Raw genomic sequence first — 25763 nt, forward strand, 5'->3', positions numbered from 1 at the left:
AGTTACATTCTGTCGGTGTTACATAAAATAGATTTGCAGTCGCCCAATGACTGCGAGGATGAGCGGGATGAGAGAGGGGGGCGCCGCGCTTTCACCTCCGGGTCAGCAGTTCAAAGCGTAGCACATCTGTAGTGGCTAAAATCATTACCCCGAGACAAATCACTGACCTCAATCCAGTCAGGAGCGGACAGGTGCTCGCAGCTTTGAAAACTATCAGGTTTGGCAGCCTTGCAGCATTTCCAGGAAGGAGACAGACATGTGTAAACCATGCCATTCGAGGCAATGCACAGCAGGGCACAGCCGAAGGTGAGGAAGGCTTACACACTTGCAGAATGTGTCGGACTGACAAAGATGATGCACACTATAATACGAGATTAGCTCAGCCGGGTACATGCAGGCGAACTGTAGTGACAAAAGTCCAAATCATAAATTACATCTTTTGCTAGCCAATCATCACGCACCATTTTAATTCAGGGAATAGGTTCTAAGGATAGATGCTCCCATACCTCGATGTAAGAGGGCAGCGGCTAATAAAATGAAGGAAATTCAACACTGTCAGCCAAAGATCTTTAATCACGCTTAGATCATAAATGTCTATAAAAACACGTTTGTGTTTTGTGTGTGTCTGACCGGCGCATGGTTGTACCGTGAGTTTGGGGTCTTTGTGTCCACTAAAATAACAATTATAGTCAATTTTTAGGGGTGGCTAACAAACAGCTTTAGTTGTCTTTCTAGCCTCATGTAATGTAAAAAGCATTGGTAAATATGATTCATATGCGCCTGCGTACACTTACTGTGGGTCAGCCCTCTCCATCCTTTCAGTGTCTGGAACTGTCATTCTCATTCTGTTTCCATCAGCACCAGCAGCATGAGGCCATGGGGCAGCCCTCTCAATCATTGGCTTCCCTGTACTCTCAGGGGCTGCAGTTTGCCTGTTTACATGTGCACATCCAGCTAAAAAGGAGTGCACTTCAGTGTCAGGGCTGGTGGACCCATACTTTATTACTCCATGGACTTTTCCTTTCCATTCTTTATACTTTCTCGATTTAGTAACTTATCTTGCCTGGTCAAATCAAATAAAATCAGCTTTACTCGGAATATATGCAATATATCCATAAAAGCATACAACATAAAAGCAATTCATCATAATAAAAATTTCATAAAATTAATTACATGTATACAATTTGAAATAGGGTTTCCCGCACACAAAACATCTAGAAAATGTAATCAAAACAAGATTATTGTTATAGCTTGACCTCACAGAACTGTCAAAGTAGAGTAATTGGAAAATGCATTGCAATTTCGTCAAGGTGAGTAGCTATTCAGTTTCATACCTTAACAATTCCTAACATGAAAGGTCCTTTCTTCTCTTTATAGCCAATTGAACAAAGAGGATAACCGTATTACAGGTTGTTACATTTACAAAATTACATATGTGGTAAAAGGCAGTTTTGTACGTAAAGAATCTGTTATCTATAAATAAAGGTCGGAAAATTGCATTTCTGATGTCCCTGTAAAATTTACAAAAAAGTAAAAAGTGCAAAGTGGACTGAGGCGTTTTACCATCACACGGGCATTTGGGTAGATTAGGGCTCCACTAGCCCATTTTGGGAAAAACGATCTGAAAGTGCAGAGTGCTCAGCCTTAATCTAGTTAAGTAGAATCTATGTTGTGGATTTCTTATGGCAATAATATATAGCTGAATGCCTGCTGAAATCGGGCCTTCACAATAAGATCTAACAAGTGATTTTTCCTTGATCCAACCTCTCTTGCAGAATCTCTGGATTCCAATAACCTCTTTTTTAACTCCCCTTTGGTATAATTCAAAATAGTTTTGTGGTCACGGAAATCGATTACCACATTGCACTCAGATAAAAGACTATAAATGTGTTTTAACCATGGTCTCTTCCTACATTGATCAAGTGTAAGGCAGTTCATTATTATATCTATAGTAAAATGCGTCTCATCTTTGGACCATATTCTAAACCACAGTGTAAGCGCAGCCATACTAATCAAATTGCTAATGTAAGGTACGTTTAATTCCTTATGAAGAATGTAGGTAGCCGTTGTGTTAGGTACCGATAGTACCCTCCTTAAAAATGTATTTTCAAGGGTTTGTAATGCAGTGGCGTCTGTCCTACCCCATTGTGCTCTGCCGAAACAGGCCCCAGTAATACATTTATTACCGTATAGCTTAAGGATTTCACGCATGGGCTTGCTGCCTATTTTATGAGAAAATCTGAAAATAGCCTCACTCGATCTTATACATTTTAATTTACATAAATTAATGTGTGCGCTCCATGATCCATTACCATTAAAAAGAACCCCAGATATGAAAAAGTAGATGTTCGTTCGATGGGTACTCCATCGACATAGTGTCTTCTAATCTTAGCTCTACTATTCCCACAAGTCATGATTAGTGTTTTACTCAAGTTAATTTTTAGATCTTTTCCAGTCATGAAATTTGTAAAGTTGTCTATCAAACTCTGTAGACCGTTTGCAGTCCTAGATATTAGGACTGCATCGTCTGCATATACTAAAACTGGGGTTATGCTTTTACCAACAACTGGGGCATCAGCCCTTACATTCTGTAAAAAAAAGTCATACCATTAATGCATATTGAAAATAAAAGTGGCGCAAGGATGCAACCCTATCTGATTTCACGGGTAACTCTAAATTGTGTGGTACATTACCCGTTGCGGCCATAACGTATTCTTGATGTTAAGTGGGCATGTAGCTGTGATAAGAGGCTTATTATATTGTGTGGGTCGCCCATCCCATCCAGCGTTTGCCAAAGCTTTACGGGATTCATTAAATCAAAAGCGCTGGTAAGGTCAACGAAACATAAATGAAGCTGACCTTCCTTAACTATCGTATATTTCCCTATTAGCATCTCGAGGTTGACATATTGCTCAACCGTGCCAATACCCCTTCTAAAACCAAATTGGGCTGCTGTTAAGATGTTTTTCTCCTCGGCCCAACATTCCAATCTATTCAGCATAATTCTACCCATGAATTTGGATGTAGAATCAAGAAGAGATATTGGTCGGTAGTATTTTGCGCTTCTTCTGTCGCCTTTTTTAAAAATAAGGACAATCATACTTTCCGCCCAGTTTATAGGCAGCGTCCCGTTAATAATGGCATAAACACAATTAACTAAAATCGGGGACCATTAATCAACATTGTACTTAAAAATATCACTAGGGATCCCATCTGGGCCTGCGGCTTTACCGCTAACGCTATTCTTTAAGGCGGTTTCAATCTCCTCAATAATAATGTGTTCTATTTTAGCAACACTTAGGGATATAATTTTACAGTTTTCATCCGTCTCAATACTCTTATGTATGGGATTAAAGATGTTCTTAAAATGAGACAGCCAATCTTCAAGGCTCACTACCATTTCGACTTTGGAGGATGAAGTGTCCTTAAATAGCGGTTGATCTATTGTTTCCCAGAATAGGGCAGAGTCCTTAGTCTCTGCTGCTTGGATCAGGCTATACCAGGCAGACTCCCTAATTTCTAATTTCCTTCATTTTAATGCTTCCTTATACCATTTCCTAAGGGTACAGATGCCTTCACTGTTTCTAGGTCTTACTTTTAATGCCTCCTTCAAGTCTTTATTTAATTTGGAACACTTCTTATTGAACCATCTAGGATGGTGGTCCTTATGTTTCTTTTTCCCATATTTCAAATTATTGGAAATTTCAGCAGCAATGTTTTGGAAAGCACTTACTATCTCGGAGTTGGTGGATGATTTATCCAGGCATATATTAATAAAGTGATTATTATTTTGAACTATGTTTTCCATAAAGGCTGTCGGTTAACACCTGACCACTTGATGGAGATCCCATTTTCACCTTGTGTATTAATTTCTCCAGTAGAGACAAACTCCTTCTCTGTGTGATATGAACTCGGGATCAGCATTAAGAGCAGAGGGTGATGGTCACTGTACAAGCTAGCTTGTATGTAAAACTTTTCCACAAAGGGCCTACCATAACTTGATGTCAGAATCTGGTCAATGCATGACGATGATCTAGCCCCTTCATAGGATTTATTTACATATTCACCCACATATTCTCCAAGCTCCACAATTTCCAAGTTATGTTTATACATAACATGGTTAATTGTCTCACCATAGGGATTATGTGGGAAGTGGAAAACATATACGCTATGGGTGTCTCCATGGCGACATCGATCCGCTATTGAAATGTTACATACCTTGCTATTGAAATCCCCCGCCCAGATTAATATATAATCTCCCCCAGCTCCTGTTCCATTGTGATAATTACCCCATGTTTAATTTTATCAAAAATATTATTGTAAAAGTTAATCACCACAAGGGAGATTTGCTTCCCTTTAACAGAGAAAAATAAGAACTGGAAAAACTGTGATTTCATATAAAACTTCTTTAGAATCAGGGGGGAGGTCACCGCGGATAATACTGCTAGACCTACTCTAGCTCTCCCCACCTTTGATGGGGTTGCTTCTGTAAAAATTGTCTTGAAACCATTTATAAAAAAACATTCAGTGAGCCAAGTTTCTTGTAATAAGATCAATGTACAATCTTGAATACTATTGAGCCAATCTGTTTTGTGTAACTTGTTTTTGACCCCTGCAATGTTTCAGGACATACATTTCAGTGAACCGTATGGCAGACAACTAGTTAAATTAATACCAGAATTATTTGGGGGGATAACATTATTACTTTCAGTTGGTTGCACAACTTCCTCATCCAGTCAATCAACCTCACTGCAGCTTCCCAGGTGGGCAAACCTATTCAGAGTGGTTGGTAATATATGTGTCGCAATGCTAGGGTCAGGTCTACCTCTTGGATAGGGAGCTTCCATTCTTGATATATAAAAATAGCCAAGGGGGACTGCGATGACACTCTAATCCGAGCGGTAGGATGGCCATGTATCTTTTACTGATATTTCTTCTAGAATGGAACCTACCACTTTCGGGGTACGGAAATCTACAACAATGCAATCACCTTCACATGCTTTTTCCATTTTACCCATCCAGCTCACTCTTCTCAACATAATTATTTCCTGGGTGAGGGTTCTTATACTACAGCGGGTATTTGCTGAAAACCAATGTACAACTCGGTTCTTCAATGACCCCCAGGATTCTGTAGTACTGTCCGACAATTAATGAACATTTTTTAAAACAACAACATAAGGGGTAGCTTGGGGCAGTAAATTAAGTGGAGCCTCATGATGCCTCTTAGACCGTGTTACATCTGCAGTTGCTGGGTTAGGCTTATTTTTAGGATTTTGTATATTATTAGCCCTATCTTTTGAGGCACTAACACTAGGAGATTCCTCTAAACAGTTCATCAAAGTTGGGTTACTTGTGTCTCTTTTTTCTCAATTTTCAGGGATTTGAACAGTTAACACTTTCGTAGCCAGAATACTACTAGGCAAGGACTTCTGACACAAATTTGATGGCAATAGGGTTGTGACCAATCCCGTTAGATGGGAAATATCCTTTTGTACTTGTTTTAATTTAGTTCATGACGCGTCTTTCAATATTGTCAATTTTCCCGTGCAATTTTTTGAACAGGGTATCAATACCTTGCATTTGGTATGATTAGTCTCCGGACCCCGTTCCTTTTCCATCTTGTTTTGTATTTTTGCTCTATTTTTGTTTAGCTTGTCGGTTTATGTTTTGAGAGCTAATTTTCGTGCCCAAAGACTGCTGTTTACTCTTTTTCGCAGGGGGTGATATCAGATCGGAGGTGTCTGAGGTCGTAGATATTTCAAGCGGTTGTAATGAGACACATGGACCCGATAAGGTGGGACAGACCACATTTATGATGATAGGGGTATTACCATTCTTACTTTTATTTATATCCTGAGGTACAGCCTCTACGGCTGTGTCCTTTCCACATGCCTGGTCTCCCGTGGCTAAGATCACCTCCCTTTGGGCGGCATTTAGTGCTGATTTGGTGGCCGCTAGTTGCTCCTCCACTTCAACAATCTCATTATTGATAAGGCCCATGGCACTTTTTAAGTAGTTAGTAATCGGTTTGGTTTTTCCCGCCCAGACATCACTTTACTTAGAGTCAGTTTTCTTTTACCCATCTTGATCTAGGGTACTATGAATACTACAACCAATGTAAATAGGGAACAGCCCTTACTGTTTCTCGGATCTTCACAGTGCAGGGCCAAGATCTGTGGCCCAATCCGTCCTCGTTCGGTGCGGACAGGCGCGGCCCGGGCACGCCCGCATGTGTCCCGCGCTGCAGGTAGCCCACTCGGATATTTAAAGCGCCTCCGGGTGTGAAATGACGTCAGGAGTGACGGTGGCCGCAAGGGAGGCAGGGACTGGTGGTCCTTGTCCCCCTCCTCCTCCTGTGGCAAGCGGCAGGCAAGGCAAGTGGCAAGTGTCCAAACGGGCTTCCCGCGCTGCGGCAGCCCGCATCGATATTTAAAGCGCCTCTGGGTGCGAAATGACGTCGGGAGTGGCGGTGGCCACGGGGGGAGGCTGGGACTGGTGGTCCTTGTCCCCCTCTTCCTCCTGTGGCAAGCGGCAGGCAAGGCAAGTGGCAAGTGTCCAAAGGGGCTTCCTCTTGCCTGGTCGTACTATGTATTCTGGTTATGATAATTCAAACAACTAGTATCTTTTCTTGCACCAGTGAGAATCACGTTTTCCTGTGATTTACATTAAAATTGAAAAGGGTTTCTTTACGTTTTTAGTACACCTGATTATTACAAAACACCAATATTGTTCCCTAAAAATTGTATGGTGTGTGATAATAAATGTATATTTACTTTTAAAATGTTATTGCCAGCTTATGGCCACTACGTTTCGGCAGCAGCAGTATTTTTTATTGCTATGGTGTATGCTTACAATGATGACAAAATAACCATCGCTCCAGCTTACCAAAGCCAAAATTATTGGTTTTATCATTGCTTGTTTTATATAGCACTTGATACCAAAGGTACCATTTTATGGCACTGTAAGTCAAAAGCTGAGGCATCAACAGCGGATGGCCACATTTTATAATAGGCCCTCATTGTCGAAAATGTTTGATCTTTATGACATCTGAAGAAGTTTCCCTATTTCACCTAATTTGCTTTGATACATAGTGAAGATTTCTGGCAGGCCCCCTTCTGATGATGACCTGTTCCTGGATGACTCCAGGTTAGGAAATACTGCACTGGGAGATTGTCTGAGCTTGCATTCCCTCCTTATTATCAGCCAAGTGGGGCCTGGGAGAGCCACACGGGATGCCGACCAGTGCATGAGAGGCAGCAAGCGTGGATATCTTCAAGTGTGCTGGGTTGCGGCACCGTTAAGTCTGAGGGCAAGACTCAATGAAGACAGTGGTGTGCTTCCTTGACCTTGTGTCTTTTAAGAGTATTCCAGCACATCTGTGATATTTACAGGAGGCAGCAGCATGTTCACTCGTTTGTTGTGCTCTTCAGGAGGAAGACAGTGAAGTCTTGATTCTTGGACCTGCGTCAGGAAGGGAGTTCTGGATATGATGTGGTGCGCAGAATGGCTGGTCGGATGTGGACTCATGAAGGATGTCAAACATGCAGTTCTTCATCCTTCACCTACTATTTTTTGTAAACATCATTCATATCCTTGTCTATACAAAATGATGTCCTCTCCAGTGTTTGGTCAATAAAGTTCCCATTCCAACACGAGCCTAACCATGTTAATGTGATGTTCTTTCCTGCTTAGAGTATAAATGAGGAAGCGTTTGCCAAAGTAGATGGTGTTGCAATGCATGTATTTCCTTACTTTTTGTTATGTTCTTCATCCATTCAGATACCTTTTTGTTACAGGATTTTTCTGTCTTTTTTTATTTAACAGGATTTATTTTGTATTCTTTCTTCTGGAACACCTTATACTTGGATCTTTCTCAAACCTGATTTAGGGTATTTTAGACCTGGCATCTTATAGTACGGTTTCCCCTGACTTTGTGCTTTCTGACCTCCTGTTTTGTCTGTGTGCTGAACTTCATATTTGCTGTCTTTAGGACTCTGTGCCCCTTTTCACTGCTGACCAATGCTAAAGTGTATGTGCCCAGTGTCTAAAATGTAATGGCATTCGGTTTGTCTATGACTGGCATATTTGATTTAAGTCCTTAGTACAGTGCACTATATGTGCCCAGGGCCTCTAAATTAAAAGCTGCTAGTGGGCCTGCAGCACTGATTATGTCGCCCACACGAGTAGCCCTTTAAAACATGTCTCAGACTTGCCACTGCAGAGTCTGTGTGTGCAGTGTTAATCTGCCATTTCGACCTGGCAAGTTCACCTACTTGCAAGGCCCAAACCTTCCCTTTAAGTATATATAAATCACCCCAAAGGTAGGCATGAGGTATCCCCATGGGCAGGGTGCAGTGTATTTAAAAGGTAGGACGTGTACTTTTAAGTTTTACATGCCCTGGTAGTGAAAAAACTGCTAAGTTTGTTTTTACTACAGCAAGGTCTATCTCTCTCATAGGTTAGTATTGGAGCTGCCTTATGACACTTCCAGATAGGAAAGGTACATTTGGTGTCTCTAGACTCACTTTAGAAATATATCTTTTAGTGAAGTTGTCCTTTTCTTACTTTAGCCATTCTGTGCCGCCTCTGCCTGTCTCTGGAATACACATCTGGGTTGGGTGACATGTAGGCTTTGTGAGTTTGGTGTCTCTTGACTCACAATTCAAAATCACAACTCATGGTGAAGTCGGATTTTAAATTGTAAGTCTGAAAATGCTACTATTACAAACTTTTCAAAAGTTGGCATTTTCTTATTTTAACCATTCTGTGCCTCTGCCTGTCTCTGAATACACGTCTGGGGTGGGCTTTGTGCATGAATTCTAGACAGTAATACACAAAGGGAGCTGAGGTGTGCCCTGCATTTCCTAATAGTCTTTCACCAGACTGATGGGTCTTCCTGAGCTAGAGTGAAATGGAGGAGCTGACACTTGCACCTGAATAGGGCTGTGCCTGCCCCCACACAAAGAGTTGAATACCCCTGTAGTGTGTGTGAAGCCAGGGCAGGATAGGCAGGGTCTTGTGCGCCACAATACCTTTCTTTGAAATCTACCTACTTCATAGGCAAAAATGGGTCTACGCACTGGACCTCTGACATCATATTCTCAGAACATTTCTAGAACTGAGACCATTCTACCAGGAAGAAGAGCTGTTGTGCTGCCAGGAGAGACTGTCACTTTGCTTCTTGTTTTGCTGTGTTAGCCTGCTGCTTCTTGTCTGGGAATGAGAGGACTGGACTTGGTTCTCTACATCCTGCATCTCTAAAGGTGCTCCAAGGGCTAGTTGGTCTTGCCTCCTGTTTCTGAAGTCTCAGGGATATCAAAGACTTGGAGGCTTAAAACTGAAAAGCCCAGGTCCGAGTCAATGGGTGACGCTCCCCCTCGTCATGAGGGGGAGCACCTCGAAGGCACTTTTGCCAGGCTGAGGAGGTCATTCCCACAGGCCATGAAATACTCAGCTTGGCAAAGTGCAGCTCAGGCACCCACGAGCCTGCACATTTAGCGCATGACTAGCTACCGGCTGCCTGGCTTGAACAAGAGGAGTGTTTGCCAGGCTGACCTTTGTTCAGCCTGACAGAAACTCTTCTTGTCTAGATAAATGTTGGTGGCATGGCCCCTCAACCTGTACAGATGGGCCACTGCTGTGAACTATAAAACGGAAGTAGAAGTACGTGGACCATAAACTATTCTGTCTTGCAATTGAAAATATTACTGGCCAGTATGGCCAAGTATCCAGCAATAACGGGAAGACCACAATGCAGTGTCCATTCCTTTTGGTTCATAATTAAACCTATTGTGTAGGAGTCATTCACTTGTTCACCTGATCCTGATTGCCAGGCTCTCACTTGAAGTCCTGAATAGGAAATAAAATACATCAGAATGTCCACCCTAAATATAGCAGACTTCCTGAGGTACTTTATCTGATTGCTCAATGTTAGCCTGGCTGTCGATCAAAGGTTCCCACTAGTTGAGCCATGGAAGGCTCATACAGCAAATCATGATGGTTCACCTGCTAACCTGGGGTTAAGCAGTTGGGTACTCCACCACATTTGTGGCAAGATATCCTGTCCACCGAACTCTAAATAAGCCTATTTGTCATTGCACCCAAAGCCTGCCTAGGTACCATGAGAACCTTCTTAACCTGATGATACACAGTAAAAACTAGCAATATAATTGTCTGAAGGTATGAAATAATTACTAAATGACAACAGTTTTTCTATGCATAATGAATCTATAAACAGGTGCTAGCTCGTGGATTATATGCCATCCCTTCTGCAGGAATCTGCATGGTAATGGTTAGTTACACGTTAGGGTTCCAGGAGGTCCTCTCATCATTTCATTCTGTTCAGGTCAACAAAAAGGGATACAATTCAGTTGGACAATCACTTTTCTTATTTGAGAACTTCAATGCCTATAGGAAAAATGCACTATGCAAGAAACAAGTATTATTTCATTTTATTATGCCAACTAAAATATGATATTGGACAGAATTAAATTGAATTAACACACTAAATGAAGTGCTTAGAGCTTTATCCATAGAAAACGTATCAGCAAATGAATTGCTAACTAGAGAGAAGAGTCTTAATTGACCTGTGGAAGTTAAGCAATTCACGGGCATATTTGTCATAGTTTGCGTTGCTCTTGCACCACGCAATGGGTGGCACAGCACTAAAGTCAGATGTATCAAACCATGCAAGGCCACCTTGCATGGCCCTCCATTGCCTTATATAAATCTAGAGTAAAGCAGCACAAATTGCTACTTTGCGTTACTCTGCCCAAGGGAGGCATTTCATGGGTGGAGCATGGGTGTTTCCACGCATCCACCCATGGATTTTAGTGTATTCCCCGATTTAACATTAGTGGTAGATCTGGGAATGTGTCAACATGCTACGCCTCCCCAGGTGAGCCATAACGAGGAGAAATACCTTTATTTTGCCTTGTTTTTTTCTCGTTCTGTGTGTGCTGCATTCTGCAGCACACATAGAAAGAGGAAAATACCTCTCAGGATTGTTTTTGTGCAGGGAGGTGTCCTTTCCTGCACAAAAAACCCTGACTACAACGCAGGCACCCTTGCAACATGACGCAAGGGAGCCCGCATTGGCTCAATGCAGCCAAAAGTGTGCCAGCACTATGAAAGGACTGGAATATGCTCTGTATAATGTATCTTTCACGCAGCGTAGCACAGCGCAGCGCAGCAAAATGGCTTGCTACGTAGCGCTGAGTCAGAAATTGATAAATCTGCCCCTCAGTGTCTAAAACATAAAAGCTGATATTGTGAGGAATGCTAAACTTACCCTTGTTAGCTGTGGCCTAATCATCAGACTATCCTCTGAAACATTTGAGTGAAGTTTAGGAGCAGCACTAAGTACAGCTAAGTAAAATTAGGAAAATAACAGGAGAAAATTATCAAACCAGTTTAGGTAAAAAGTAACACTTATGAATGAAATGCCACAAAAATAAATCAAAACTGGTATGAACCAAGAGACAAGCAACAAATAATTAAGAAGCTTTCTTTGCATTTAAAATTCTTTCTGGTTGAAAAATTCAATACTCAAATGAAGAGAAGTCCTCTGGTGAGAAAGGCTTATAATGGTCTAGTTTTTAGGAAAATGTCATACCCAAAACACAGCCCTGCCCAGTAATAGCAAGGGCCTGCGTGATCTTTCAGTCATCTCATCTGTTTGGGCTTGGAAAACCTCTACTAAGTCTGCCCCATTTAAATCAGCGGCCTGATTCTTTACCTCAAAGAGATTCCGCCTAACAATGGTCACTGTTGGATCTGGTGACGTTGTTCCCCTATTTCTGTGATTTGCGTTATGGTGTATCATAGGGAGGTTTATTTTCCCTATTTCTGAGTCTATGGGAGGTGTTTTTCCCCTATAGGGTGACGTTGTTCCCCTATTTCTGTGATTTGCGTTATGGTGTATCATAGGGAGGTTTATTTTCCCTATTTCTGAGTTTAAGGGAGGTGTTTTTCCCCTGCAGGGTTATTCCAGATTGGTGCTTTCCTTTGCTGAACCTGTTTTCCTTGGCTTTTTCACTGCTAATCAGTGATGGAGTGCTTTTGCTCTCCCTTCTCAACATGGTCAATTTGGTCAACACCTGATTGGTACATTTAATCTGCTTGTATGTCCCTTGTATATGGCACTACATGTACCCAGGGCATGCAATGTAAATGCTAGTAATGGGCAGCAGCACTCATTGTGTCACCCACTAAAGCAGCCATTTAATCTTTTAAAACATGTCCAATGCCGGCCACTGGAGCCTGTATAAGTCACCCCTAGGGTAGGACCTAAAGGCTCATAGGGAAAGCTGCATGGTATTTAAGAACGTAGATCTTGTGGTTTTAAGTTTTACATGTCCTGACAGTGAAAAACTCAATACATTTTTTGCTGTTATAAGGCTATCTCTCCATTAGACTCTCACTGTGCTACACGTAATAAAGGCTAACTTAGTGTGGCACCAGATAGAGTTATGCTGTTTACACTCAAATGAATAGTAATTCAAAATTCTCTTTAAGGGTAAAGTCGGATTTTAAGTTGCTGGCCTGAAAATGCCACTTGTAATAAGTTAGTGCATGAAGATTGGTCCCTAATGGAGTTATTCAAGCAAACTAAAATCAAATCCAAATGGGAATTTAATGTATAAATAAAATGCAAAAATACAATTACAATAGCATCTAAACGTCGTCAACTTCTATGCTTCCCCCTTCCATTGCATATTATGATTAACAGACCCTGCTTTCTTTACTGCTTTAATACACAGTTTGATTACCTTCATCACACGTGTGTATCACACTTTAAAGGGGACCAAGTATGTTTGTCACTCGCACATTACTCCATCATTATTCACATTTTTGCATTCTGTTTTTTTGCATTTTATTTGTTTATTTAATTATCTTTTGGCAAAGTGACCTCTTTACGCCATGAATCGACTGCCAACGTGAAGCTAAAGTAGGACCTGCTATTCGTGCCGAGAGCGACCATCTTTGATCACAGCTCAAGTGAGACCTGCTCCTTGCAGAGACAGCAACAAACTACATTGACTGACAATGTGAATCTCCAATGAGGACCGACTCTTTGCACCACAGCAGCAACCATCTGCGGTGCCCAACATGGTCCTTGCACCAAATTACTACTCGTCGTGGGCCTCAACAATGTGAATGACAGCCTTCAAGCCAGACGTGAGAAGCTAACTCTTCAGCAGGATAGACCTGGTCCCTCTATCTTGCCCATGGTCCATCACAGGCGGCCTCAACATGTGAATTTCCCCCAGTCCAGCCCACATAGAAAGAGGAAGGAACAAGGAGAAATAAAGATATTTCTCCTCGTTACTCCTCCCCTGAAAAGGCGTGTCTTTTTGGTGCTTTTCCAGGTCTACCAGTCATGGTAAATCTGGGAATGTGTTAAAATCCATTGAAGTTGGAACAGCTATGCAATGCCTATGGAACACCTTCCCAGAGCAGAGTAACGCAAAACTGTGATGTGTGCTGCATTGCCTTACCCCAGATAAATGAAGTCACTCAGGGCCACCCAAAGTTCATAAATAACATTTTGCAGTTGCATCGTGCATGCACCACGTTTTGTGGTGCAAATGCGATGCAACTTCTGTTATATGCCCCATTTTAGCTAAGAGAGTGCACTGGGCATGGGCGGAAAGAAATCTGGCACCTTTGCTGAAGGTAGTGAACTAAAGGAGGCATCAGGGGGTCCCTTCTGTGTTCACTCCTCAGTAGCTGGATGAGCAGGGACTGGCCCCTGAACACAAAGATCCCCGGACCTCCCCCAGCTCACCAACATCACTGATAGCTCAGCTGCCTCACGCAGAGGATGGCTTTGTTGATGTGTGCCAGCAGGGGTCAGAGGGTAAAGTGAGGGCAAGAAAGGGGGCTAACGGGGTGTTAAAAACATCGCCTGCTATATGATATTGATGGCCTAAAACAAATTTAAACTGGGAAATCAGACAGAAAACAAGCACGTAGGGTTGAAGACAAGGCTGGCGCAAGACAAGAGGGGCGTTGCTATTGGCATAGCAGCTTAATACGCTCCTCAGAAAATTGGCGCCCTGGGCCTTCGCCCAGCTCGCCCATACCAAAGGCCTGCAATGTTACTATACATGCCCCCTTTGTACCTGTTGAACATCCCTATAGTAGCTGCCAATGAGCAGGGGTAATGAACTAGAACTCAAAGGTCAATAAAAAAATAGTAATTCACAAGATATGGTCAAATAAAATTTCTTCAATGCAAACTTTACCTCAAGCCGGACATATGAGGTATATTTCAATCAGAGAACAAAAATGTCTTTGTTACATTTTTTCCAACTGAATTTAGAAATAATGACACGTGATGGGCTGTGCATATAGGAAATGACGTCTAATGCGTGTTCCCAGGTGGTTTACAGCAATTAGTACACTCAACTGTTCACTTTGTAACTGGTCACTCAGCAGGAAATGGATTTTAACTTTGAGCTGTCCATCCACAGCTGTCCATTAATTGTCTTTGGTGATTAGCATCACATTATCAAGTGGCACACACTACCTGACGTCATGGAACTAAACGAACAATTAGAGACTCAAGCGATTAAGCATGACCCAACCTTTTATCAAACTCTATTGAGGTGGAGTGTTTCTAACTGTCGTTAATTATTTTGCCTCATTTATTTTTATTAAAAATGTCATATTTGCTGTGAGTATGCATGGGAGACGGGTTCTGCTGGAATGACAGAAAAACATGCTGAAATCTATTTATCTAAAACACACTGAACTCACACTGATCAAATTCAGCAAAATCTGCATTTAAAATATACAATTCGCAATCAAACTACAAACAGCGGTATGTACTTTTGAGATAACCCCGTAAGGCATGCAGGTTTCCTTCACAGACAGCGCTGCCAGCAGGTGCCTGCCCGCCGCGGATAGTTACCTGGTCTCGAGCGGAATGTTGCTGTTCAGCACCCAGCTGTTGTGCAGATGCACAGAGTCGTGCGAGCTGGTGGGTGGGTTGGACGCAGCGGGGCTGGGCTGGCTGCGGGTCGTCAGGGACCTCCTCTGGAGCGTGTCCAGCTTCTGAGAGGGCTGCCTGCTGCAGGTGCAGGCGTGCGGCGGGGGAGGAGGCGGGGGGAGGGGTCTGAATGTGAACTGGTTGTGTGGGCTGGCTGCGATATCTGGAAGAAAAATAAACGAGAAAAGAAACATAAGTTTTAATGGCATAGGTATGTGAGGCATCACAAAATAACAGATTCCGGTTTATATGTTTTAAGTAAAAAAGGAAAGTAATAAATAGCAAAGCAAGCCCTAAGCACAGGCCTCAATTTCATTTAAATGTATATGGTATTCGTTTAGCCATTACAATTTTAGGAGCTAGTCAACTATTAGTAAAATGCAGCCTCGGTCGGTAGTGGGAGTAGCTGCCGGGCGGTGACGTGGGGAGGGCGGGAGGGGGAAAGTGGGGGTTTAGTAAACTATGGATTACGGAGGTTTACAGGTAAGTAAACATATACATTAATAAAACGAATTTGGGGATGCAGTGCGTTAGTTTTATTAATTTATATGTTTACTTACCTGTAAACCTCCATAATCCATAGTTTACTACCCCCCACCCTGCCAGTCCCCCTCCCCAGGTCACCGCCCGGCAGCTACTCCCACTACCGACCGAAGCTGGTAAAATGTCAGTTGTCATATTGTTTTTTTACTTTAATAATAAGTTTACTTGATTGAAATTCAAAACATATATTTCAATAAATTCATTTCTGCAAGCTAAAATATTTCAAGTAAATATTTTTTCTCCTGGTATATAGGACATTATTTGACAATAGGTGATTATGCGGCAGTATATTTACAGTATCCTCACAAACGTACATAATCAAACAGAAACAGTAGGCCATATTATACTCTGCGTTGGGAATAAAGAAATGTTAGATCTGCACTTGCGCCTGTTTTATTCCATTTTATTCCAGGTTCATCCTCCCTGGTACCAGTGACAAGGCCAAACATTGTTCATTTTTACAAGGTGGCGCTAAGCCACTTAACATGGCTTATCGCCAACTTGTAAATATGCCCCTTTCCGCCACAGTCCCCTACGGCAAAGGGGTGGGCAGTGGATGTTGCAGAGGGCATTCCAACGCAACACCCATTGCTTTTTGACACTGCCCCATATTTACAAGGCTGTAGAAGGTAATACCTGGACTTAGAAAACATGCTGAGGCATATGTACAAGAAAATGCCAGAGAGCGGTGTTATTCCAAATGTGGCAATGCCGTGCTCTGACATTTTCAAAATGTAGGGATTGGTCATATTTATGAAAACACGGCGCACTCCTGTGTTTCCACTGGCACTAAAAAAGCTGCTTAGCGTCAACGCAGGCACTCCGCCGCCATGTTGCAAGTCTGCCAGCCCTGCAGGGGCAATTGTTTATGTGCAGGAAGGTGTCAATCAATAATGGCGATTTGCTCTTTCTATGTGTTCTGCAGTATGCAGCACAAATAGAAAGAGCACAAAATTAGGAGAAATTTATAATTTCTCCTCGTATCATCATTCCAAAATATATCTCCATGTCTTCAGTTTTTCAACTGGCAAAGCATTGTTTAATTATTCGCAAAGAAAAATTCATAAATCCTTGCACAGTTATGGAAGTGCAGTTTTGTTACTACTGGAATAAAATGAGACAATGATCCCAAAACATGTTTAGCATTGGACTTTGGCTGACCCGACTTTAAGCCTTTGAGAATCTGGGCCTTATTGTGGCCTGCAGATCACAATGTAAATAGTGTCTCAGTAACAACAATCAGCTCTTTATTTTTCTGAATTTGATAAATGACGTTCCGATACATCAGGTAAATTTGATAATAGAATTATGTGCACGTGTGACTAGTCCCAGATGAGATGGTCTAACTGATCAGTCCATGGGCTGTTTTTTTTTAGCAGTTTTGGGCTTGTTTTATGGCCTGGTGAGCTGCTTTTTACTGTTGATTTTTCTGATATTCCCACAAACATTGCATGCAGAAAGCACAAATGCATGCAGTTTCCCATAATTTACAAAATACTCTCACTGCGTACCTTTAAAAGCTCAAAAACTGGGCTGATTTGTAAATGTGGGCCATTTGTGTAGCTATCTGGTTTGCTTATGGGGGCCACTTTAATTTTGCTGCCTGGGTCTATTGTCTATCCCAGTCCGATCCTGATTACTTGTCATTACGACCAAGAGCAAAATGTATAGTAAGAGCTTGCATGATTGGTGTTAGAAATAAATAGGGCTCTCTAGTTGGCAGAGGTAGGTACCTTTGTCTGAGTAGGGACCCTTCTTTCTAGTAAGGTTAAGGGAGTTACACTCCTAAAATAACTCCTGCTCACCCCCGTGGTAGCTTAGCACGAACAGTCAGGCTTATCTCAGAGACAGCGAGTAAAGAATTTGCATATAACCAACAGTAATACAGTGAAAACACTACATAAGGACACCACACCAGTTTAGAAAAATATCTAATATTTTATATACTTAAAACAAGATCAAAACAATAAAAATCCAACATACAGTACAAAAAAATATGCACTTTGTAAGAATACTTTAAAAATGCAGTTCCTTGAATTCGGTACTGAAAATAACAGAATCCAAAAGTTCCATCTGACCGTGTCGGTCAGATTTTGTCGGCAGACTCGTAAACAGTACCTTTTGTTTTGCGACCAATCACATTGGTGCAGGCTGGTCTTCGCAACCGTCGCGGTTGAGATGCAAAGCATAGCGGTGCGGTGCCTTCAAGTCGAGATGCAGGCAGCAGCTTGGTGACGGTCATCCAGCAGCGCAGGTGAGACCAGGGCTGCGGTGCAGAGTGAAGGCAGTGCTCGTTGTCGTGCTGACAGATCAGGGTGAAGGCACTAGAGCTGGCGACGGTCGGTCCGGACTGTGGTGTGTGATGGGGTGGTGCGTCGTGAGACTTACGAGTGGTGCACCCACGCCACGATGTGGTCACGGATGTTGAAGTCAGCAGGCAGCGACGGTGTTGGTGAGACCAGGGCAGCAAAGTGAAGTGAGGTGGTGTGGTGCAGAGTGCAGTGCCCACAGGTCACGGTGCAAGCAGTGCTCGATGGTGGTGGCATCAGTTGCCGTCATCAGTGAGACCAGGGTTGCAGTGCGAGATGCGGCATTGCCCTTTGACGGGCCTTCAGGACACAGAGCCAGCGATGGAGTGAAACCATCATTCCAGAGGCGGTACCCAGAGGTCGGTGAAGTATTCGTGGTCCCTGAGACTTCAGAAAAGGAGGCAAGCTCTGCTACAAGCCCTTGGACATACTCAGCACAAGTTAAGAAAGTTCAGTCCAGTCCTTTCCCTGCCAAGGCAGAAGCAGCGACAGCAGTCCAATCCAAAGGCAATAACACAGCAAAGGGGTAGTACTCCTTCTTGCAGTTTTTCCAGCTATTCTTCTTGGCAGGTCCCTTGATCGCATCGAGTTCTAGAGTTCTGGGGTATGGGATTTAATATTTATACTGCATTTCTCTGGGGCAGAGAGTGTCTGTGCCCAGCTCAAACCAGTTCAGTTCTCTCTGGCCCAGCTTCCTGGCAGGAGGTGGAGACAGCATTGTCCAAGGCAGACCAGGCCCATTTAGGTGCAAGGAAATCTCCTCCCAGTACTCTAAATGGAGACCAGGCCTATTCAGGTGCTAGTGAAGACTCCTCCTGCTACTCTGAATGCAGCCCGGGTCTATTCAGCCAAGTCCTGACTTATTCAGGAACGGAAGGATACACATCAACCTCTACAGTGGGTGTCTGAGAGAATGCACATTGCAGCCCCTGTCTCTCCAAAGCCAGACAGTCAATCCACAAACCAGCTAAGACACACAGGATGCCTATGCAAAAAATACCCACTTTCTAAAAGTGGTATTTTCAAACACACAATATAAAAATCACCTTTACTAAAAGATGCATTTTTATATTCTGAGTTCAGGCATACTAAACTCCAACTTTCTATCTTGTCCCAATGCTAAGTTATATTTACAAGATGATATATATAAAATCCAATTCTTTCCTATAGGACAGATAGCCTTTCAATAGTGAAAAACGAATTACACTGTATTTCACTATCAGGACATGCCACATACAGCAGTACTTGTCTTATCTTCCACATACACTGCACCCTGCCTACAGGGGTAGCTTGGGCCTACCTTAGGGGTGACTTATATGCAATAAAAGGGTGAACTTGCCAAGTCGACATTGCAGTAAAAACAACACGCAGACACTGCAGTGGCAGGTTTGAGAACCCTTTAAAAGGCTGATTGTGTGGGTGGCAAAACCAGTATTGCAAGCCCACTAGCAGCATTTGATTTACAGGCCCTGGGCACACACAGTGCATTGTACTAGGGCCTTAAAGGTAAATCAAATAAGCCAATCATGAAAACACCAATCCATAAACACAATTTACAAGGAGAGCATATGTACTTTAGCACTGAATAACAGTGGTAAAGTGCCCAGAGTCATAAAACTAAAAAAAACAGGGTCAAAAACAGGAGGCCGAAAATTTAAAAGTCTAGGGGTAAACCTGCTAAAAAAGTCAAGTCTAACAGTAGGCAAGTTATTTTCATTTATAGTTCTGTTATCAGGTAAAAGTGACTTTCTTGGTTATGGTGGTGGTACATGGTGGAGTCTGTGGTTAAATGAACTTTACCATGATGGGATGGGATGGGATGTAATTGGTACATCAAAAAGCAAACTGGTGGATCATATGTGTTGTGGCTGAATGTTGAGTCCATGCAGCAGTGCAGTTAAGGACGGTTTGATGCAACCAGTACCTTAGTTCCAGTTGGCTTTATGCATGGTGCAAAGTGCTCTGATTTTGACCCTTGACTCCACCAGAGACAAATGGGCTGTTTTAAAGGTATTATTAACAGGATTATTATGGAAAACACTGCAAATGTTACACAGTAATCTCTCTGGAATGCATCTAAACCCTGTCATCTTAACCTTGTAACCTTTGAAGTCTGGTGGTGATAATTTTTGGGAGCTTGGGTGAAGTGAGTTCCCTGAGACTATGCACATTTGCTGGCTGCTGCCATGCAGAGGGTGGCGCTCCTATTAAGACTCTTTTACACAGCCATGCCTTCTTTGAATCTTTACAATCTGACGATACCGTCTGCCCCCCAGCCTGTTTGTTGTTGAGAGATCAAGGAATTACAGGGTCTCTCCTTTTTAGAGTTTGACCAGTGACGTACACATTCAAAGTCATTGGTCAAATGTGAAGTTTTATGACAATAGCGGGAGGTGCCGGCGGGAGTTAAACAGAGAAAGGAGAATGATCAGTGGTGGCTCCTCTGCTAAGGTGGAGGAGTGTTGCCCTACTGCTTATCAGCAGTGCAAAAAGGAAAAATAAAATGATAATAGCACAATGTTTTTATCATTTCCTTTTTGAGTGTGAGCCAAGTTAGGGTGGGGCGGGCTGGGCTGTCAGAGCAGGGGGAGGAGGAAATTTGTGCACTTATGTGTGCATTATGGTTTGGCCGGCCGTCTTGGGCTGGCCAAACAGTCATGAGCACTTAGTATGTTCTCCACCTGGCCGTATGGGTGGAGAACATGCACATGCTCCCACTCCCTGTCTGAACGCTGAACCAGGCCGCTCACACCCTTCACAACGCTGCAGTCATACTGGTTACAGAGGCACCATGATTGGCTTAGGGGATCCTGTGTGCTTCCTGCTTCCATGAGTCAGGAGGAGAAGCGGAGGAGAGATGACGGAGGAGAGATGGCGGCCGTGAAGAGGTAAGTGTTATATATTTTTTTCACCCCGTCCCGTACCAGCCGCCACTGAGAATGCTGCCTTTTCTACTATTTCAAGTGGTAACACATATTTACCCTTAGCAAACATCTCTATTTGTATGATTAATAAACGTAATTAAAGACAGGTTATAGACCAATATTGCATATAATATTTTTTCTGAGAACAATTAAGCCTAGTAGATATACTCTTTTAAAATGAGCTTCAATGTTATCACCCCCCTTCTTCCCCCTCTCAGCCGGAATCAGCGAGTGCACGCGAAGGTTGATCATTAAAGCTTGATAAAAAAATGCACCTGGGGAGCGTAGCTACAAGAAAACAAAAGGGCCTGGTTCTGTGATTTATAATTCAATACAATTGTGTTTTTTGTTAACAAACTGATGAATGAGCGCGCAGCTTCATTGGGTCACACTGGAACGTTTTATATTATTTTGCTGGCATGACTGTGAATGTTATGCTGTGATCATTCTTTGTATTAAGAAAAGGTTAGGACAATTTATAAGTGGCGTGTGCAGAGTAATAAGCCGTTCACAAAACGTGAATAGAATAATTACACTACTTCATCATTTACCAAGGGGGATTAAGAGGTCTGCATTGTTTCTCACTGAAGTATGTCAAAAATAGAACATTAAACATATGATCCCTAAAAGTTTTAGGGCACACATAGATTTTAAGAGCTTGCAGTGCTTGATCTGACTTGTGGCGCATGTAAGGGAACCCCTAGCTTGTAGAATATAAAACTAATCTCATAGATAAATGGGTACACCCACGGGTATAGTGTGGGTAGTCAATGCCCGGGCAAGGCAAGTATCCTTCCACTTTTCTTTTGAAATTTTTCACCCCGTGTTGGATCTGGGGGTCTCTAGTTGGCAGGGTATGTACCCCTGTCCAAGTAGGGACCCTTGCCTCTAGTCAGGGAAAGGGGGATACACTGTTAAGATAACCCCTGCTCACCCTCTAGGTAGCTTGGCCTGAGCAGTCTAGGCTATCAAAGGCAATGTGTAAAGTATTTGTACCAACACTCACAGTAACACAGTGAAAACACCACAGATTTACTCTACACCAGTTTTAGAAAAATAAGGTATCTTTACTAAAAACTTCACTAGACCAAATACTACAGAAAAACCAACATACAATTAAAAAGGTTACTTTAGATAGTTCAAGAGTTTGTAGAAAGTACTCCAGGATGTAAAAATCAGTGTCCTGCACAATGCGACTCTCAATGCACAATAGGCGACACTCTCGTGCCCAACAGTACCTGTAGTTGCGCTAAGGTTCCCAAAAGCTATAACAATGAAGATGGCAAAGGCGATGCGATGCGATACTCCTGAGACCTTGGGGAGGCTTTGCAGCAGCCCTGCTTCACGCAGCAGAGGTGGATGCGCCTGCTCTGATCTGTAGGGGGAGGATGCGATGACTTTGGCTTTCGTTGCGTAGGTTTCTTAGGGGGAAGCTTCACGCACAGGTACAGTGCGACGCTCTTCGATGGGGCGCGATGCGCGGCACGGCGTTGACTTCTGGCGCCGCAACCCTCGATGCGCCACGGGACGGGACTCTGCGTCGACGCACGCAGCGACTGGATACTTTCACGCACCGGCAGTGGTGCAGCCCGCAAACTGGTTCTGCGACGACCTTCGCAGTGTCAGAAATCTTCACGCACCGAGACGATGCTCGACGCACTCGGCGATGCGGGGACTCCGGGTGCTTCGATGACGCCGCGATGAAATTCTTCTCGCACTCTCAACCTTGAGAGTCGCACCCGGATGATGCGACCCTCAAACGGATGATGCGATGGGTACCAGTTACTCTTCTTCATGCTTTCTGCTTTCCAGCTCCCAAACACAGCAAAAACGACCTCCTGAGGCCCCAAGACTAGGCAAGCACTCCAAGGCAGGTCAGAACTCCCTCAGCAGAGTTGACTTCTTAACAGGGAGCCAGCTCTCCTCAGGCCCTTGGAGATCAGAATTTAAAGAAGGGGACACAGCAGAGTCCTTCCCCTCTCCTTGGCAGCAAAGCAAAACAGCAAGCAGGCAGTCTTCTCCTCTTCAGTTCCTTCCAGCTTTCTCCTTGGCAGAGGTTCCTTCTTAGTTCCACAGTGATCTGAAATTTAGGTGTCTGGGGTCCTCTTCTTATACCCCTCCAAGTCTTTGTCTCTCTTTGTTTCAGTGGGGGGATTCACCTGCTGAAACCGGTTCCTGGGTGTGCTCTGCCCAGGAGCACCTGGTTCCTTTCAGAGTGAGGGGCAGGGTCGTTGGACGCTCAGCAGGAGGTGGAGCCTTCTTTGTGCTGGCAGAGGCAGAGTCCTCAGCCTGGCCAGCAGGGGGTGGAGCTGGCATTGTGCTGGCAGAGGCAGCCCTATTCGAACCCAGGGGCTACTCCTCCCACCCATCTAGAGCAGATCTCCCTATTCACCCAGCTGCTGACTCATCCAGACTCCTGGAGCCACGTAGCCCATCACATGACACCAGTCAGCCAATCTGCACACAGGCACACAGGAAGGTTAAACAGGAGAATAGCTACTTTCTAAAAAGTGCTATTCTTACACAGTGAATTTAAAAACCATCTTTCTATAAAGATGTATAATTAAATCCTGAACACAAATATACCAAACTTGGATTTTCTATCTTGTCTTTAGGGGAAGATAGGCATGTAAACAGCCTCCCCCATTCTGTCCTATGGGCAAGATAGCCTCTCAGCAGTGAAAAATGACAATGGCTGTAATTCACTACCAGGGCATGTTACACCTCAGTACATGCCCTACCTTTCAGATACACTGCACCTAGCCCAGGGGGCACCAAGGGCCACCATAGGGATGCCTTACATGTACAGAAAGGGAAGGATAAGGCCTGGTCAGTGGTTGCACTGGCCAGGTCGACATGGCAGTCCTGGACTGCACATAGGCACTGCAAGCAGGCCTAAGACATCATTTTAGCGCTACTCCTGTGGGTGGCACAACCAGTGCTGCAGCCCACTAGTAGCATTTGTACTACCAGCCCTGGCACTCTCAGTTCACTTTACTAGGGCCATGCAAGTAGAACAAATATGCCAAACATGTATAGCCAATTACATCACAATTTACCTAGGGAGCACTTGCACTTTGACACTGATCAGCAGTGGCAAAGTGCCCAAAGCATCTATACCAGTAAAAACGACATCCAGCATAGCATCAAAAATACAGGAGGTAGAGGCAAAAAGTCAGGGGTAACCATGCCAAAAGATGCCAGGTCTTACACCCCTATTAAACTATTGCGCCTCCTAAAAATGCCCCAAAAAACTGTGCGCCCAAGGCAACAGCCCGTGTGCCCCCCTCCCCCAGGCTATGCCACTGGGTAAATAATGGCTAAATCAGAAAATATCTAGCATGCCACCGAAAATTGACATTCCAAATTCAGAAAGGAAAGATTAACGCTTTAGACGCAAATTTACACCTGCTCAAGCAGGCCAAATTGTCTATGAGATTAATTCACAAAGTTCTGCAGAGCAAAGTGCACCAATAGTAATGTAAATTTCATATTTGTATTAGTATGAGAACAAATTTCACGTTGACAAGTTGCTCATGGTAGAAGATTCACATGGTCAAATTATGCATGGGCAAGCTGACTGTTCAAACTGCACATTGGGAAAAGGTTTTTAGGACACTTCTAATTTTATTTCATTTACTCTTTTTTCCTCAAACATCTCACATTGTACTTAGTGATCAACTCACCTAATGGGCCTCATTTACAAGGCCATTTAGCCACCAGTGCGACACATTTTTTGACTCACCAGTGGCACAGTGTGTATGCCCATATTTAGAAGGCCACATAAAGTCACCCTGCATGACTTTTTATGGCCTTGTAAATATGGGCCCCTTTCACACATTACTCTACGTTAAAGGGGCGCTCTATTAGTGTTGCTGTGGGTGTTCCCACGCAACATCCATGGAACCTGACACATCCCCAGATGTACAAAGTTTTGTAAACTGGGAATGCGTCAGAATCATACGTTTCCCCATGGAAGGCGTAGGAGTGGCGCAATGAGGAGAAATACTTTTATTTCTCTTCCTTTTATCCTCTTTCTATGCGTGCTGCAGAAAAAGAGGAAAATGCCATCAATTATTGTTCTTTCCTGCACAAAAACAATCATCTCGCACTGCAGGCACACTTGCAATACGACGCAAGGGTGCCTGCGCTGGCGCATGGCAGCCAATTTTGTTCCAGGACATGGGAAAGTACATGAATGCATTGTCTTGTTGTTAATATGTTGCATCTCTGTACTTTTAAAATGATGTAGCAAAATGGCTTTCGGCATTGCACCATTTTGTTGTAAATGAGGCCCAAAGTTTCTTTCATCAAGTTTGCCTCTATACTAGTTGGCCCTGAGTAATCTTGCCTTCTTTTCACCACTTATTTAAAAGTTTACATGCGTCAAGCTCACTTCCATTTTTAATTTAACAAATAATCAGAACTATATTCGATAGAATATCTAATGGCAATTGACAGACAGACTGAAGAACATTGATTGATAATGTATATATTTTAATGACAATGAGTAAAAGATTTCTGTTCCTGAAGCGTGGGAACCATGCCCACAATAAATCTGTCCGCCAAAAAAAAAAAAACTGAACTTGAAGGTGTATGTACTATGCATTAGGCTCTCTAGGGCAAAATCAAAGGTTATATGCAGAATTTGGTACGTCATTATATCCATTCAAGAAATCTATGTTCAATCAAAGCTCAAACCATCTGGCATACTGTTCTTCAACAACCACCTTCATCTTAGCATACAAAAGTAGATTATCGCTTGGAGTGACCAAGTGTCCTCCTCAAAGGATAAGACCACCATCTGCTAGATGTCACAAAAATGTAATCAAATAAACCTGTGTTCAGTCCCTAGTAACGTGAGGCAAACCAGTCAGGCTTAAATCAAATGCAATGTGTAAAGTATTTAACAGCGCCTACACAAAAGAGTGACCCAAAACATAATAAAACCCCACATCTAATGTTAAAATAAAGAGAAAAAAATAAAACCAA

The 25763-nt window shown here is 43.1% G+C and overlaps 1 protein-coding gene across 3 annotated transcripts in view; it reads right to left on the reverse strand.

The window, feature by feature from the left end:
* The window catches only part of TENM1 (teneurin transmembrane protein 1), a 1737496-nt gene that overhangs the window by 1046460 nt on the left and 665273 nt on the right, over positions 1–25763 (reverse strand). For all 3 annotated transcript variants that reach the window (XM_085608139.1, XM_085608140.1, XM_085608138.1), the window contains one exon: positions 14918–15158. In XM_085608139.1, the coding sequence (XP_085464265.1) occupies positions 14918–15158 (241 nt within the window). The remainder of the gene's footprint in view (positions 1–14917; positions 15159–25763) is intronic.

The sequence above is a fragment of the Triturus cristatus genome, chromosome 5_2, assembly GCF_964204655.1.
Source record: "Triturus cristatus chromosome 5_2, aTriCri1.1, whole genome shotgun sequence".
Classification (NCBI taxonomy): domain Eukaryota; kingdom Metazoa; phylum Chordata; class Amphibia; order Caudata; family Salamandridae; genus Triturus; species Triturus cristatus.